At 42.4% G+C, this 16,750-nt stretch overlaps 3 protein-coding genes across 3 annotated transcripts; 1 reads left to right on the forward strand and 2 right to left on the reverse strand.

Moving 5' to 3' along the window:
* Nucleotides 1–538: 538 nt before the first annotated feature.
* On the reverse strand, nucleotides 539–8,173 carry hdac10 (histone deacetylase 10). Its single transcript, XM_041939071.1, has 20 exons — nucleotides 7,927–8,173; nucleotides 6,963–7,097; nucleotides 6,767–6,863; nucleotides 6,521–6,618; nucleotides 6,181–6,285; nucleotides 6,015–6,083; nucleotides 5,796–5,922; nucleotides 5,298–5,363; nucleotides 5,162–5,221; nucleotides 4,812–4,901; nucleotides 4,459–4,565; nucleotides 4,280–4,347; nucleotides 3,544–3,781; nucleotides 3,312–3,396; nucleotides 2,862–2,947; nucleotides 1,937–1,993; nucleotides 1,727–1,808; nucleotides 1,176–1,364; nucleotides 939–1,098; nucleotides 539–842 (listed from the first exon to the last, which is right to left on the reverse strand). Exons 1-20 carry the CDS (start codon nucleotides 7,992–7,994, stop codon nucleotides 811–813), a joined length of 2,019 nt encoding a protein of 672 aa, XP_041795005.1. The 5' UTR covers nucleotides 7,995–8,173; the 3' UTR covers nucleotides 539–810.
* A 654-nt stretch (nucleotides 8,174–8,827) lies between these two features.
* Nucleotides 8,828–10,276, reverse strand: aplnr2 (apelin receptor 2). The gene has a single exon (XM_041938688.1). The coding sequence runs from the start codon at nucleotides 10,274–10,276 to the stop codon at nucleotides 8,828–8,830; it is 1,449 nt and encodes a 482-aa protein (XP_041794622.1).
* Nucleotides 10,277–14,624: 4,348 nt separating this feature from the next.
* Nucleotides 14,625–16,608, forward strand: LOC121607747 (endonuclease domain-containing 1 protein-like). Its single transcript, XM_041938691.1, has 2 exons — nucleotides 14,625–14,867; nucleotides 14,970–16,608. Exons 1-2 carry the CDS (start codon nucleotides 14,625–14,627, stop codon nucleotides 15,564–15,566), a joined length of 840 nt encoding a protein of 279 aa, XP_041794625.1. The 3' UTR covers nucleotides 15,567–16,608.
* Nucleotides 16,609–16,750: the final 142 nt, after the last annotated feature.

A 16,750-nucleotide genomic window follows, 5' to 3' on the forward strand; every position in this document is an offset into this window, starting at 1 on the left:
AAGACTGAGTGTTTTTAACCATTATTAATGGTGCATTAACATTTAAGCAGTACTCTATGCTGTTTTCTGTTGGATGAAAAAGGATATTGTGTCCCTCTGAGATGTGGTGGAGTAGAAGGATGACGTAGACCAGAAATACTGAAGTTACGTACAGATCTTAAAACTGTTCATAAGGACAGCACCCGAGCAAAAGCACTTTGATGTTCCATCACCGGGTTCGCTTCAACATATACTGCCCACAAAGGCCAAGAACCAACATCCACCTAAAATTACGAGCATTTTGCAAACATATTGAAACGTCGTTGGCTGCAGACACCTTTACATACCACATGTAAAGACATTAGTGGCACGTTTGTGACAACATCAATGCAAAAGTTATTTAAGATTTATTGTTTGAATATCATGTCTCATAATAAGATACATTATTTTAAAAAATGAAATGTTTAAGACCATATTCAATGACTTATTAACCCTTTGCTGATAATTAGTTAAAAACCCTACAACAACCCTGATTCCAAAAAACTTGGGATGCTGTGTGAAACGTAAATAAAAACAGAAGCAATCATTTGCAAACAAACTGTGTTTACTTACAACGTTCCTACAAAGTGTTCCCCGAGCTCTTGTAGTAACAAATAACAAAACAACACAAAAATAAGAGTTGGAATTATCAGAGTTCATCAAAAATACAGTTTATTTAGGGCACAATGTGTTTGATTGATTCCCCGTCTGGACAATATAACCTAATAATACAAAATTTTATCAAGACTATGATTTATGATTTTGTTATTAAAAAAAAGAGCAGGATCGGCTTCAGTGCTCACCACCGCTTCCAGTTCCTGGTGCTGTTTTTAGAAGACAGAATTTCTCATTAATATAGCACTGTACAGTTATTTTCAAACTCTGTCTGTTCTCATGCGATGTTGCTGTTGTGAATTCACCTGTAGTTTGCAGTAGCTTCCAGTCTGCCTGGAGTCTGAGCCTTAGCCTCTCCAGCGCCTCCACGTCCTCTGGTAGAGGAGCCTGAAGCTGACCCAGAGAAGGGGCAGCATCCCCGAGGAGAGAGGAGGCTGTGGGGGCAACGCAAGCCTTCTCACCTTCCTGAAATGACAAAATTACTGATTACACGCTGTGTAATAGTTTACACACTGTAAACTTGGGGGCCCCAGCTGTCTTACCTGGATGAGAACCAGTGTGTGTCCCTGTGCCAGCCCCTGCAGCAGGCCTGTTAGCTGTTGCCACACACTGTCACACAGCCCACTACCTGGCATCCGAACCAGCAGAACCAGACTGGGGTTATATTCGTATCCCAGAGGCAGAAGGAGGCCCAGCACAGCTTGTGTCAACCCTGACACATCCCTGCAGCCCTGTGGGAGGACAAACAAACACACTGAGGATGTGTTCATTTAACACAACACACACATCACCTGCACATAAAACACTCACGCACAGAGGAAGTTTGTCAAGTTTGTGTCCATTACATTAAATCAAATGGTAAAAATGCATTTTAGTAGCCAAAAACTAAACATAACTAGAATTAAAATCTATTTATAGTAGAAATAGATTATATATTTAGAAATCTTCTGTTGGCTACAATATCCTGTTGTGAGAGCTTTGTCGTAATACAATGATATATAAAGACAATGAAACTGTAATACTGAATACATGCACAAAAAAATAACTGACAAATCTTCTGAATTGCTATTTTTACTATTGTACCACTCATTACCTCCTTCAGACACACAGGAATGTAATATTTGCATTTCTGTTCCTCTGACACCTTGTTGCTGAGCTGCACCACCAGTGTTTTCCTAAAGATAAAAAGGTTTCTGTCACTGAGTCGTTCACACAGTTGCACACAAGCGCCTTGGTTCATTAGCACAAAAGGGGCTCAAGCTTTATCATAAAGTCTGATCCAGGGAGTGGAAATGATAATCACCCGTCCTCTGTGCTGGGAGTCGGGACGACCACGTCTCCAACGCACACGATCAAAACCCTGCATGAGGAGACAGCAGCGTCAGATCAGACTGTACTCTTGACAATGAGATAACTTCAGTGCTCAATTCTCTGTTGGTTTACTCTTTTTCAGTGACACTTATTACATATGTGTACTCGCTTTCTTCTTCTCCGGGACTTAGATGAGAGGATACTGATCATGTCACATAAATGAGAATGTCACAATTTATTACGTACTCAGTTTTACGAATGGACTTTTGGTAATGATGCCAGTTCAGGACTTCAGGGACAGGAATCGCGAATTAGCCTTGGCTGGAAATTGTTATTATTGTGACCTGTTACAATGTATTTGCATTGTCCCTGACAAATAAACTCCATAACATAAACATAAAATAAATATCATGTCTGTCCATTAAATATGAAGCTACAGCCAGCGGCTACTTAGCTTAGCTTAGCATAAAGACTGGAAATGGGGACACAGATAGCCTGGCTCTGTCCAAAGGTAGCAAAATCTGCCTACCAGCACCTCTAAAGCTCACTAATTAACATGGATATCTTTTGTTTAATCTGTGGTGGTGGAGCGCCTCGGTAGCCAAATAGTTACTGCACATGCCATGTAATCGCATTGTCACCGGGTCAGTTCCAAATGAGAACCTTTGTCACTTGGCACATTCCCTTTTCCTTGCTCACATTTCTTCTCTGTGTCTTAGCCAACAATCTGGCCAATAAAGGCAAAAATATTCTTGAAAAAAAAAAAAAAGATGTAGAACATTTCCCTGATGGGTGGATGTTTCAATATGAGGACGTTTTTACATGGCAATCTGTCTTACCACTGGATCACTTCTCTGTCTCAGTGGTATGAAAACATACAGTCACTGCACATATGGGTTAGAGCCACATTGCTATACCGTCTGCTGAGAGCCGTTGCAGCATGCTGGACAACACACATCATCGCCATGGAGACATCCCGGACCAGCGCCAAGCCACTGCAGATCTGAGAGGCAGTAATTAAGTATAATGACATCAGCTTGCAGCGCATGTAGGCAGTTCAGCCAAGCAAACACTGTATTTAGAGGCAGATCACACCACAGCACTCAAAAAGACATGTCAACTGTATTCATGCAGCTGAAAATCATCCATCACCCTCTGTCCTTAGACCCCATTTTACTGAGGAATAATTCCCCAAACATAACCCTTTTAACAGGGAAGAAACCTCAGGAAGAGCAACAGAAGAGGGATCCCTCTCCTGGGATGGACAGACATGCAATAGATGTCATGTGTACTGAGAAGATTCATAACAGAAAATCACAGCATATACAAATATGATGGCAAAATCTAAAAAGAAAATGTGAGTATACCTCATTCTTCTCCATTTTCTCTACGAGGGCAGTAAGACTGGAGAGGGTTGTGAGAGCATCATCTCCATCTTCAGCGAAATTCTCCCTCATCGTGTAAAAAACACAACAGATTTTTTTCTAATGAATGCGATGAAATCGTGATTACTTAAAATGTATCAAACTCCATTCAAAGTACAAAATGACTCTGAATAATGCTAACTGAAATGAACCATGAGCAGCAACAGCCGCATACCTGAGTTTGCTGACTATGAGCGGGTCGGGATCCTCTGATGAGCTGAAGCGTTCACATCCGTCCGGACAGGCCACACCGTTAGGGAGGACGACAGCAGTGCGGATAGGAGGACTGACACGTTTGGGAGGCTCTGGCCACACCTTTTCCTGCGCACTTGTCTCCTCTCCCTTCTCCGACTGTTCTTCTTCTTCTGCTAATTTAATGCGCTTTGTGCTGATATCAGAGGTGGGTAGATCAGCTGCAGAAAGAAGTAATGAATATAAAAGTAGCAGGATTCTAAAACAATAAAAACAGACATAATCACAAAGAACTGATCCCATCTCTCCTGTTGATATAAGAGCTAAATGAAAGGGGAATTCGACAGATTTTAAGAATCCAGTTTACAGGTCTTGGGCTGTACTACAAGTTTGAAAATAAAAAAAATCTGAGGGTGCAGAGTTAGAAAGAGTTCACCAGACCTCTGTAGCCCACTTCTTATCTCTGCTTGAGATGAATCTCAGGTGGAAACTGTCAGAGGTAGAGCTGCATTATGGGAAACCAGGCACCAGGTTTTGACGAGGAAGAAGAATGTATGGAATGTATGGAATCAAAGAAGACAGTATCTCTGGTTTTGCTGCATTTTGATCCTTTCTTTTGTTAAACTGTCCATCATGAGTGTGACCATGTTAAAGGAGCGCAGTGCTAAATCAGTTCTCTTTTCAGGAATAGCTCAAAAACAATGATGTGCATGTTATACCTGCATGTTTGAGGCACGACCAGTACTGCTTATGAGCTGACCGGACACAGTGAAGGGATTCAAGGGCACTGAAACAACAAATAAACATTACGTCACTACAGTTACAAAACACGCACAAGGTAAATGTGTAAAAATAGATGGATAAATGATGCATGAATTTGACTGACGGTCAGACAGACCTCTCACAGGGACCATCAAGGTTTGCAGGTGGGGGTGCAGGATCTCCGAGCAAAGTCTGAACCGTTTGACACACAGACTGCGGGAGGGAAGTCAGGTTGTATCCTCCCTGGAAAGAATTTCAAACAATAAAACCTTTTACAACCCAACGTTCCTCCAACATGAGGGCAGCTATATGTAGAACTTTCACAGATGTCTTGTACTATGAAAAGTAACACGTTTAACATCTATGCATTGATAGATTAGACACTTGTGTTTAGCAAAAACAACAACAGAACAGACGAAGTCTCCCTTGGGCAGGCGTTAAATTTGAAGTAGTGAGAGTGCTTCATATGTCTGTGTTGTGTGGCCTGACCTCCAGCACAGCACACAGTTTCCCTCCTGCGAGGTTCATCAGCAGGTGAGTGAGGTGAGCAAAGATGTCTGGGCTGGCACACATTTCCCCCTGAAAATACAGAGAATGCAATACAGCACCACCTTTAACTATGATCTCCATGGTATAACTGGATTTACACACAATAAATGTCTTAAAGGTGGAATTTATGGCAGAGCTGTTGCATTGAATTGCACTGGATTGTACAGGGGTCCCTAATAAAACGACCACTGAATGTAAATTCAGTACACAAAAAAGAAGATATACACAAAAATCTGCAGCAATACAGCAACTGTATTTCTAGCTTTATTACAGTGATTTATATTCAGCACCTCTGGGTCACCGATGGCTGAGTCAAAGCCTGCACACACCAGGACCAAGTCTGGGCAAAACTGTGACAAAGAAAGAATCACAGATAAATAATCTCCAACACATTATTATCTGTTAGGAATGTGTGACTTCTCGTACCTCGTACGCGACTGGCAGAAGGACGTGACAGAAGACTGACAGGTAGTCACTGTTCTTCATTCCCACCTGAAATACCATGACGTAACTTCATTTAATAAACACGCAAACTCGTGCACACAACCATCAAAGCTAATTAGATATCAAGATTGGCTGATTGACAATGAATCAGTCCCAAATTTGATATTCAATAATAGATTTTATATTTTGCATTATGAACTCAAAACATACAGGAACATTTTCTGCTTTCATGACTGTGAATATTCTCATTCATCCAGGTCATTGTAAGCTTTAGGGCATTCAATCGTTCGCAACTGGACCTCGTCAGTTTGTCTTAGAAGACGTTTCGCCTCTCATCCGAGCAGGCTTCATCAGTCCGTACGCAACCAGACTAGATAGGACAGCTCTGCTTTCAGCTTCAAAACTTGGTAAAGCTGCTTGTTTGCTGCACTGTGACCGAGCATTTACCTTCAAGTGAACAGTATGTCTGTGGTTCCTTACCTTGTTCCACGGTACATTTATATTGAATCCTGCGCCTTTGTCTTTGCCGACAATGTCGTAGTCTGATTCTCGAAGTTGAGGCCAGAATTTCTGATGCTCATAGCGGTGCCATGAGAAGTAGAGCACGCTGGGAAAAAAAATGCAGTACAGGGAATTTAATATGCAAGAAGACAACACACACGGGAACAAGTCAGGATCCGTCCGTGAGGAAAGATTCACCTGGGATCATCCTCAAAAAAGTACTGCACCCCTTGACCGTGATGCACGTCCCAGTCAACTATCAAAACCCTGAAGAGACAAAATTATGAAAATATATACCAGCTTTTAGAGAATTAAACTTTCTCACAGTTGCAATGATACACAAAAAAATCTAAAGTCACATTACCTTTTGATCCCATATTTTTGCTTTGCATATCGAGCTGCTATGGCCACATTATTGAACACACAGAATCCGTTGGCAGCACTGCGCATACTGTGGTGTCCTGGAGGTCTGTCAACAATGATAGAAAAATAGCTATTTATTAGTCATTTAGTATGTACAGAGAATAAAGTGATGCCTTACAACTTCTTAATTAGTCTGATAGCAGATAAAACACTTAGTATCAAGTTTACAATGAAATGCTGAGATGAATAATTACAACAATTGAAACAATCCATAAAGAACATTTCAGTATGCATGATTTTTAGTTTACATGCTGCTGTGTTTAAATGGTACACGGCCTCACCTGACCAGAGCCATGCCATTCCTCACCTTCCCCGTCATAACACTGTCTACAAGTTGCAGTGTGGCCCCTGCAGCCAGCTTGGCGCAGTGATAGATGTTCTAGGAGAGTAAGTGAGGAAGAGGAATAATTAACCAGGTGTGAAACTGACCTGTTTTTATCACTGCAACCTGAAAATCATCCCCCTTAACCTTAATGAATAAATGCTACATACAGATAAATGTCAAGAATATTACGTGTAGGTCTAACCGGGTGGAAGTAGACGTCACCATATTGCAAGGTGAACTCCTCCAGGTCCTCCAAAGTCATGTAGGGAGTCTTCTTCACTGCCTCCAAGTATTCCTCACTGTTGGGAGCAGCAAAGCACATGCAGCTGAGTGATTTTAGGTATTTTTTCAGCCTCATGCAGAAGGTAATAAAACAGGTGGTTGACATCAGGACTGACCTGTGAACCAGCAGAATGTCTGCATCGGTCGCCTCACGGACTGGTACAGAGACACAGCGATCAGCCAGACCACTCTTAATCAGAGCTTCATGACTCACAGTCAGACGCTCGGGAACCTCGATCTTACACACAGGGCTGTAGGAAAAAAAAACAAAAACAAAAACAAAAAAACTTTTTAAAGTATTTTTATTAGCATTTTTATAACAGACTAAAAACAGACAATAGAGATGAAAATGAAGTCAAGAGGTAGTGTAACAAAAAATAACTGGTAAAAAAATATATATATATTTTATGAAATAAAGGAAAATAAGACACACAAAGCAATGCAACAATAACAAAACTATGTAAAAAAAAAAACAGTTGTGAGAAAATAATGACTTAAAGCGTGACTGTAATGACTTTAATACGAGGAAAAATATAACAGTAAATACAGTGAAAAGGAATACATAAGTTAGCATGGAGCTAACACAGCGGTGGTCCTCACTAACTGACCCGGCTAGCTAAAGCAAACCGCAACTTCAGTTCCTACCACTACGATAACTTAACGATATTAACTTCCCAGATAATACGTTAAATAATTTGAGTACTTGACTCATCAATTCTGAGGAAATATTTACTCATGCAAAACTAAAATGGTGAAATATTAAATCACCGACACTGTTTCGGTTCCCTAAGATGCATACGACAGCAACTTTAACGTAAATTAACTTCGCTTATGGCGGCTACCCGAGGTTAAACGTGACGTTAACCTGACTTGTAAATTACTGACATGTCAATCTATGAGCACAGAAGAACGAAAATAGGTGAAGTAGCTACAATTACCCAGCCTTAACACACAGTCGTGGTAAAACAAAACCGATATTCAAGTAACGTTAAGCGATATTTATTCATTCTATTTTGACCAGCTAACGTGAGCGTTATGCACCAAAATGTGTGGTTAAAATATTTGTTGCAGCATACTCACTCAACCCAGAGCAGCTTGTATTTGGTCATCTCCTCATCGTATATCAATGCTGTTGCCTTCTTCATCATTTCTGTGCAGCTGTGCGGACTGAAACCTTTCTGCAGTGCAACACTTCTTTCCTCTAGCCGACTGTTTCTTATGTAAAATGAGCAAGTAGTAGCTAAATTATTTATCAGACGATCGATAAGTCAGCTGCTGTAATCATACGAGTGTGCAGTATAAACACAAACTCCATGTAAACAGTGTGGTTCGAGTCAACTCTTCTACGAATTTGATGGACGTTGTAAAACAGTTTAAAGGTAAATTAGCGCCCCCTTCAGGACGGAGTCAGTTCACTTCTGCAGATCATTTTTACTGCTATTTTATACATACTCTAAGATTGTTTATTCGACCTATGGTTTTGTCAAAACTACACTTTATTCTAATCATATTTCTACAGTTAAAAATTACAAAAAACAAACAACCTGAATAACTTCAATGGTCTGTAAGAGCCATTCCTGTTTTGACATAGGCACATCTAATGGATGTATTATGTTTTTAACAATTAAAAGACAAATGTGAGTTTACATGATCCTTATTTTATTACAAAAACAACAACGAGAAAAAGAAACTGCAACACAAAATCAATAAAGAGCTGAGAGGACTGTATAAAGCTGGTGCAAAATAGAGAAACAGATCAGATATCATGAGAACATTCTGGGCTCAGCTATCTTCTTGGAAGTAGTGGCATCTTTCCTGTGGGAAATATGTGGATTGGAAGCAGGAAAGTATGTAAATGAACTCATGAATATCTATTTGATAAAGAAGTCCATTTAAAAAAATACTGACATTTGACACAGTTTCTTCAAGAGTCTGAAAAACATCATGTGGTGTAGAACCATGATTCACATGGGCTCAGAAATCATCCCACCCTCCCCTCCTCGCCCTCCTCTGTCCTATCTGCTGTTTCCTCTTGTGTTCTTGTGGGAAAAGCCGAGCTCCTCTCCTCTCTCTCTTCATCTCTTTCATCCTTCTCTCCCTCCCTTTGCTCTCCTCCTCCTCTCCTGCTCGTCCTGCACAATGTGAGAAGAGCTCCTCTGCATCTCTTCCTGAATGACGGGTCGCAGGCAGCGTACAGGAGAGGGTTCAGGCAGGAGTTGAGGTAAGCTAAACAGGTGACGTAAGGCTGAGCAGCCAGTAAAAGCTGATCTAAAGAGCAGGAGTATGGGACGAAACCAAACTCCAGCAGCATGGAAACAGTCTTATTAACATGCAGAGGCAGCCAGCACAGGAAGAAAGCCATCACTAAAGTGACAATGACCCTGAGGAGTCTCCTCTGGCGCCTGCGGTCAGGACGAGGGCCCCGTCCAAAATGTCTGCTGAGGAGCTGGGCCAGTGAGCAGTAGCAGACCAGCAGGATGACAAGAGGTAGCAGGAAGCCAATTAGAGTTGATTTAAGACTCAAGGCGGCCGCCCACCACATCTCTGCCCTCTCTCGATCTGTCTCCTCCAGCCCTGCTCCAATCAGCATGGAGTAATCCATCTGGCAGGAGAGGAACACTGATCCAGAGTCAGTAGGGTGAACTGGCCCTAGCTGCCAATCATCCTCAGATTCAGGATCCACCTCCACCTCCCTGACAGAGCGCAGCAGCAGACCAGGGAGTGCCAGCACCCCCGCCAGCACCCACACCCCTCCAAGAATCCACAGAGCCCTGCTGGGGCAGCTCTGTGGGGCATGGTGGCTGGAGTGCCGGCGTCCGGTCAGAACCCAGTACCGCTCCACGCTGAGCATGCTCAGGCTGAACACGCTGGCATACATGTTGAGAGCGGTGAGGAAGCTGCTCATTTGGCAGAGGGGTTGCCCGAAAGGCCAGTGGTAGCCCATCGCCGTGTAGACCGCCCACAGAGGGAGGGTGACGAGGAAGCAGAGGTCAGCTAACGCTAAGCTGGCTATCAGAGAGTCTGTGAGTGAGCGAGCGGGACGAGGGATGGAGGGGGGATAAGAGGAGGACGTGGAGGAGGAGTGAGAGGAGGGTCTGCAGCTTTGTCCTGAGGAATATCCACAGTTTTCCTTGTTCTTTGGAGGAAATGAGCCATGAAATCTACCAGAACCGCTAATCTTCTGCTGACCGGTTCTGAAAGCGCAACAGAGCTTTCCCATCCCAGGTTTGCCTCCAGTCCTCGTCCCCCTCCCCTCTGCTCGGTCCAGGTAGGCCCACAGCACCAGGCCGTTGCCAAGGCAACCAACCAGGAAGGCCAGCAGGTATACGGAGGGGATGATGGAGAAGGAGGGAGACCAGTCACTGTAGTCACAGTGGAAGAGGGGGAAGGGAGAAGGGGAGGCGGAGGTGAGGAAGTCTGCTTCTGACATCTGTGCATCCATCCTTTTGGTTTCTATAAAAAAATCATTTGCCATTAAAGAAACTGGAGGTTCCAGCACTTGGTGAAGTTTGGTCATCAAAAGATCTGGAAGCAAAAAGTCCAAACTTGCACCGGTGTATCAGTTATAAGATTCAAGATAAAATTCCACTGATGGACTAATCCTCTCTTCACTTTCACTATCCTCTCAATCTGTTGACTCGGACGGTCTGAAAATCCAAAGAAACACAATAAGATTCTTAAAATATTGCAGCAGGCACAAATGCTGTAAATACTGTACATGCACAGTTCAGAACAACAGTTCAAAGTTTAACAACACACATCTTACTAGAGGAATGTAATCCAGGAATTTTGGACCAATCTGCACAAGAATGTTGTAAACATTCAACAAACAACAACAAAATGTCATCAGTTTGTGTAAATTGTGTGTCTGCTGTGAATGTCAGTGTTTTTGTTCGTGCTCATGTTGCATATCTTCTCTCGAGCAGAGGTGCCCCTTATGAAAGACATTCAGCTCTCAATCAGACTTCAGACTAAAGATAACTTGAGGCATTTATGAACATTCAAATTCAGGAGTATCATTCCAACAAGACAACCAGAATGGAAGGCGTGCACATCCAAAGAGATGTGTACAAGCAGAAACAGCAGATTCTCACACTGCGTCGAATTCAGGCTGTATATTTGGAGCACAGCCTTTGTCAGACTGCATGTTTTGCATGCAAACGTTGAATTTTTGCTATCCCAAATGAGGGCCAAGTCCTGAGAGGAATTCTGATGAAGCACACGACAGACACTTACCTCAGGCTACTTCATCGGCTTGGACAAAATCCTCTCTGAGATGCTAATAATAATAGAATTCAGCCAGCGTCCTCCCATCCTGTCCTCTCTCATTTCACTTTCTCTCTGTGATTCTCTCTCAATCTTGACATCTGTACTGTGCCGGCTGAGGAAGGTGTGACCTCCTCCTAAGTCTGAATATATAGCAATGTCCTCTATACACACACACACACACACACACACACACACGGACACACACACAGAACCCTCCTTTCTCTGTTTCTCAAAACAGACCACCCCAGCAGAAAGTTACGAGACCTGCAAACACCCCCCCAAATGCAAACAAACACACCTCCCGAGAGACACAATAACAGCACGCATCTTCCCCCACAAACACACACAAACCCGAGACACGCAAACAGCCCCCCCCCCAGTCCTCTGCAGGCCGCTCATATTGTCTATGCACAGACACAAACACACCTAAATGCACATACAGTACACCAACATGTGCAAACACAAACAAACTAATTCTGTGTGTGTCACATGTTCAAACACACAGTGTATACAGCGCCCAAACGTAACAACCCACATGGAGGACAAACGACAAGTAACAGCCCTCACATTCATAGTCAGACTCAGAACAGAAGAATGATGTATGTGAGGCAGCCATTAACCATTATTCTGCCCATACAGCACCTGTACTGACCTGCAGCTGTGTTATCTCTTGCCATAAGGAGGATGCTGCGTTTCAATTGTGCTTATGTGTTGCATAGTCTAAACACTGTTTCCTGTTGTGAGAAGCTGTTCCAAAAGAATGCTAAGTTTTTGCTTATTGAATTTAAATTAGAGTGCATTTTACCATACCTAAAATATCAAAGATCATTCATTTACCCGTTGAAAGAAATTTGACTTGTATCAAAGTGGGCATGCAAAAAGTATATCATACCTCATCAGTAATGCTTATAACCCTATCAGCAATATACTGTACTCATTTTAAGCACTTTTAGGCTTATTTCTTTTACTTGCACATTGTCTCTTTTACTCTGAATAGATGTTTTCACAATTTTTTATACAGGAAACTGCAATCTGCAATCATGATTTGAGGACAATGAGTGGGATGCAAACCAACTTACGGACCAGTCTTGCTAATCAACCACAGCATGCTTTTATAGTACTGAAATTCTTATCATAATACATAATTTTCTCATGATTTAGGTGTCAGCTGGACAGCAACAGTGACTCCCAGCCGTCTCCCTGTAAATGGTCGGTTTATGTAGGTGTGAGCTGTGTTTGGCGACTCCACTGACTTCTGCTTTACAGTCTCAGAACAGTTTTGTCCTCAGCAGCGGCTCCTTACAAGTTAACCGTGATGAGCCTGTTTTTTTAGAAAAAAAAAACAAAACAGATCAAGTGTTTTGCATTGATCTTGTGTCTGTCGATATGCAAATCCAAATGTGATTGAACTCATTTGATTTAGTTAAGAAGCTCTCCAGACATTCAAGTAATTTAATTTTAATGCAAATGTTGAGCATTTATGACATCATATTGATAGTATAGTGTTACCACATTTGATAATAGAAGGTATTACTGTTCTTTTTTTTACAATTCGACCTCTGCACGAGATGATCGTCAGAGGAGTTTTAGAGACGACATTTTAGCTTCTATTTTTGTTTTTAAGTGCTGTTTTCATTATATCTAAGTCTTATGTTGGATGCATGGATGGATGGACAGACACTGTAGGTCAGCATGGGGTTACACTGCGAACAGTGAGGATGTTCCAATAGTAAACAGGAAGTGTTTGTTTCCACAGGGTCAGAAGTCACACTGCCATCAACCTGTTGTTATGGAAACAGATGTTTCCAAAAACATTCCACAGTCTTTTCTCTTACGACTGCATAGTGGTGAACACACACACACACACACACACACAGCTTTACTTACTGAGGAGGGAAAAAAGGCAAAGTAAATATAACCAAGAAGAAAACTGTAGGTTGAGCATTACAGTGGGAAACAACAGGAGGAAGGATGCACTGCAGTGTAACAAAACAGGGTTAGACGAACAGAGGACATCGCGCTGCATAACAGCAAAGACGCCTCTATAAAGATAGAAAATCTTCTGCACATGGCTGGTATTGATACAATCGTGGACAGAATTACAGTAACCGTATCGACAGTGATCTTTAAATCATCACCTGGCAGAACTGTTGAGGCGGGCTCCACCATCAAAGGCTATTGAGAGGTGGGATCCACATCCTCCATAGTATTCAGGTGCAGTTAGAGGGGTCAGCATGGGAACAAACAAATTCTACAGGCTTTCAAATGCTAACTGAACACTTGTATACTTGATCAACAGGCAGTGTTTGACATACTGTGTGCACAAAATTCGTGCTTCCCAGATGAGCCTAATAACTCTGGTGATCTCCTGATTTTCCCTCTAGCATCATCGCAAAGTTGACATTTTTAGATTTTGTGTGAAATGCATCAACAACTTGAATTGTTTATAATGATACTTTGCACCCACATGTTCTCCTCTGGATGAATCCTATGACCTTTCAACTGGCGCCATCATCCGGTCAAAATTTTAATTACTTCTTTGGTTTATGACCAAATGACCAAACTAATGATTCGCCCATCACACAAAGCTCTACTTTGTGTTGATTGCTAATTAGCAAATGTTAGCATGCTAACATGCTAAGCTTAGATGGTGAACATGTTAAACAAAACCTGGAGGTTAGCATGGTCATTGTGAGCGTGTTAGCATGATTTTAGCATTTAGCTAAATGTACTGCTATGCTGTGCTTGAGCACAGTCTCAAAGAGCAGCTAGCATGGCTGTACATTCTCAGTCTTAGTAATATATGGTATATAGTCAGGACTCTGGACAGCAGTGTTGATACTCAATGGACTGTCCTTGTGAAACAAAGTGAATTAAAAAGCTTTTGAAGAGAAGTTTAGCTGTTCCTGTGGCTTAAAAGCACACACCCACTGTATCTTAATGTGCCTCAGCAGACTGATTGGTGAAATGTCCTGGACAGGATTGCTTAATTCGATCAACACCAGCTACCGGAGAGTTGTTGCTTCTCTGGTTATGTTTGCTCAAAGGCCAGACAGACTTTGACTCTCCTAAGTCACAGTATGCCCATAAAGAGCTTGTGGCACAGATGGGAAAGATAACGGCTGAGCTCATCTGACATTAGTGCAATAAGGCCTGAGTGAAGGATCTGAAGTATTAAACATTAAATGACTCAAATGACCTTAATGTTGCCTTTTCAAAACATGCACATGGGTGCGCAGGACCTTTAAGAGCTCAGAGAGCTTCAATGTTCCTGAACTGGCCACTGGTGCTGGTTAAAGGCTGATCAAACATGGCAATGGCTTGGCTACTTGTAAAGGGACAAAGATAAGAATTTGCATAATATGCTGGAGATGGCATGAAGCACAGAAGAGGCACAAAGCAGGACGGTGTTTCAAAGGGATTAAAAGCACTGTGGAGACATGTTGCACATTTTCACCATGACTGTCTACAGAACGGATCACACGCTCATCTGTCTTCTTATTATCGTGATGGCAGGAGCAGAGGTGCAGGAAAAACTCTCGCCTGAGTGCAAACAGTTCCTGTACATGGGCACGCTGCCTCGAGGGCTCGAGGACCAGCCTTTCAAAAAGATCTGCCAGTTCTACGAGGGCGGCCCACGGTTTGTCAGCCTGTATGACACCTTCAACCACATCCCTGTTTACTCCGCATACACTTTCAAGCGCTCGGATGGCTCCAAGAAGGTTGATGTGCCCTGGATGTATGAGCCACAGGTAAGGGCTTAATTTCCAGTGTTTAGGGGGAAATATCCTTCGGTAAGCAGTCTTAATCTCTTTACTGTACAGACAGGTTTGCTTTTGTGTGTATCCTGACAGCTCTCCACAGTGTCTGGCTCCAGAGAGATGCAGCCGTTCCCCTCGGAAAACCTTCATGAGAGCTTCCAGGACGCTCAGGCCGTGCTCGACGACTACTCTGACAGCGTCATCTTCGAACGCGGTCAGCTGAATCCAGACGAGCACCAGGCCCACCCAGACGACAAAGCTTCCACCTACACTCTGACGAACGTGGTCCCTCAGGTCCGAGAGTTCAACATCGGTGCCTGGAAAAACCACGAACACACCATCCGCAGGCGGCTCAACAACTACTGCCGAGGCACCGCCTATGTGGTCACCGGGGTCACCACCTCGGGGCACACAATCCGCCGCCACAACATCAACCGCCTGGGCATCCCCACCTACCTCTGGTCAGCCTACTGTTGCATCGATTTTGACCACAATGCACCGTACTCAGAGCGCTCAAAGTTTCCTGCGTTTGCAGCTCATGGGCTCAACGACAGGGACAACGATAAGGTTCAAGAGATGACGGTGCAGCAGCTGGAGGAATTCCTGAAGAGGGTAACTTATGTTGGCAGCTCTTTCCAGCTCTTCTATGACAACTGTGTGCCTCCTAATAGTGCCCTGCACCTGCCTTGAAGTAGTGGAGATGATTCTTCAGATTTAGTACAGATTAATATTTACACCAGTGACAATAACATTTAGCAGCTTTTTAAGAATCATTTAATCAAAAATTCATTTATTTTACACATGCCTACATTTGATTTAATTATCCATACTTTCTCCGTGGCAGCTTGTTTTCTGATTAAAATCCTTTTCATAAAGGAACTAAATAGACAACCATCTTTGGGCTTACCTTGATTTTTGTTATAATTGGACTGATTTTAACCAGTATTTCCTCTATAAACAGCATAACAAAATAATCGCAGGTCCACTCACTAGCCTGAGTTCCATTCACTTAAGACCTGAAAATGTGTTTTTAAAGCTCTTAAAAGCTTTGACCTTTGAGCTTGGTTTCTGTTACACACCTGGTCCCCCAAGGTCAAGATTGATCCTCCATGTTAACATCTGTCAAAGTCATAAAAACACCCTTCTAACTTAAGTAGAATTTAAAACTTCTCCACATTATTCTATATTCGAATTATATTACATTAATTACATCTCAGTTATGTTGTATTTGATGGTTCATTAACAAGCTTTTCATGTGTGTAAAGTAACCATGAAAACCCCAAGCCTACATGGTTGTACTCTTCATTCACTTTATCAGATGGTAACTTATGCTTTTAATGACTGGGAACTACACCTGCATCTGTAGGTCTTTGTTCAGCACAGTCAGATTAGACCAACAGTTTTACATTTTCACACACAGCCTCTAAACTGTAACACTAGTGCACACTCCTCATATGAAAAGCCACACAGACAAATCCAGGACAAACTGTTAATATCCAGATACTGACTTTTCATTGCAGGGTTTCTGATCCTTTAAATTACAAGAACATTCACGTTTACCACTATAGTTTTACTTGCCAGTGAATAACAGGAATGTGTTTCCCAGCTGATCAGGATAGAAGAGGTGTTTTTGTGCTACATTATGAGTTGAAGCTGGTCTCTCTGTTGTGAATGTTTGTGGTGAACCCTTTTGTTTACATTGGATCTCAAACTGTGCCATGAAATGCAAACTACAAACACTAAATTAAGTTTGAATAAAAGTGGGATATAAAAATAAAACTAATCTTTCTCACAGCATCTTTCTGTGACTTTGTTCATTGTTATTAATCTCCTGATAAGATCTTTTTGGCTGTGCTTTGGTACTGCAGGTCAGA

The sequence above is a fragment of the Chelmon rostratus genome, chromosome 6, assembly GCF_017976325.1.
Source record: "Chelmon rostratus isolate fCheRos1 chromosome 6, fCheRos1.pri, whole genome shotgun sequence".
Lineage (NCBI taxonomy): Eukaryota > Metazoa > Chordata > Actinopteri > Chaetodontiformes > Chaetodontidae > Chelmon > Chelmon rostratus.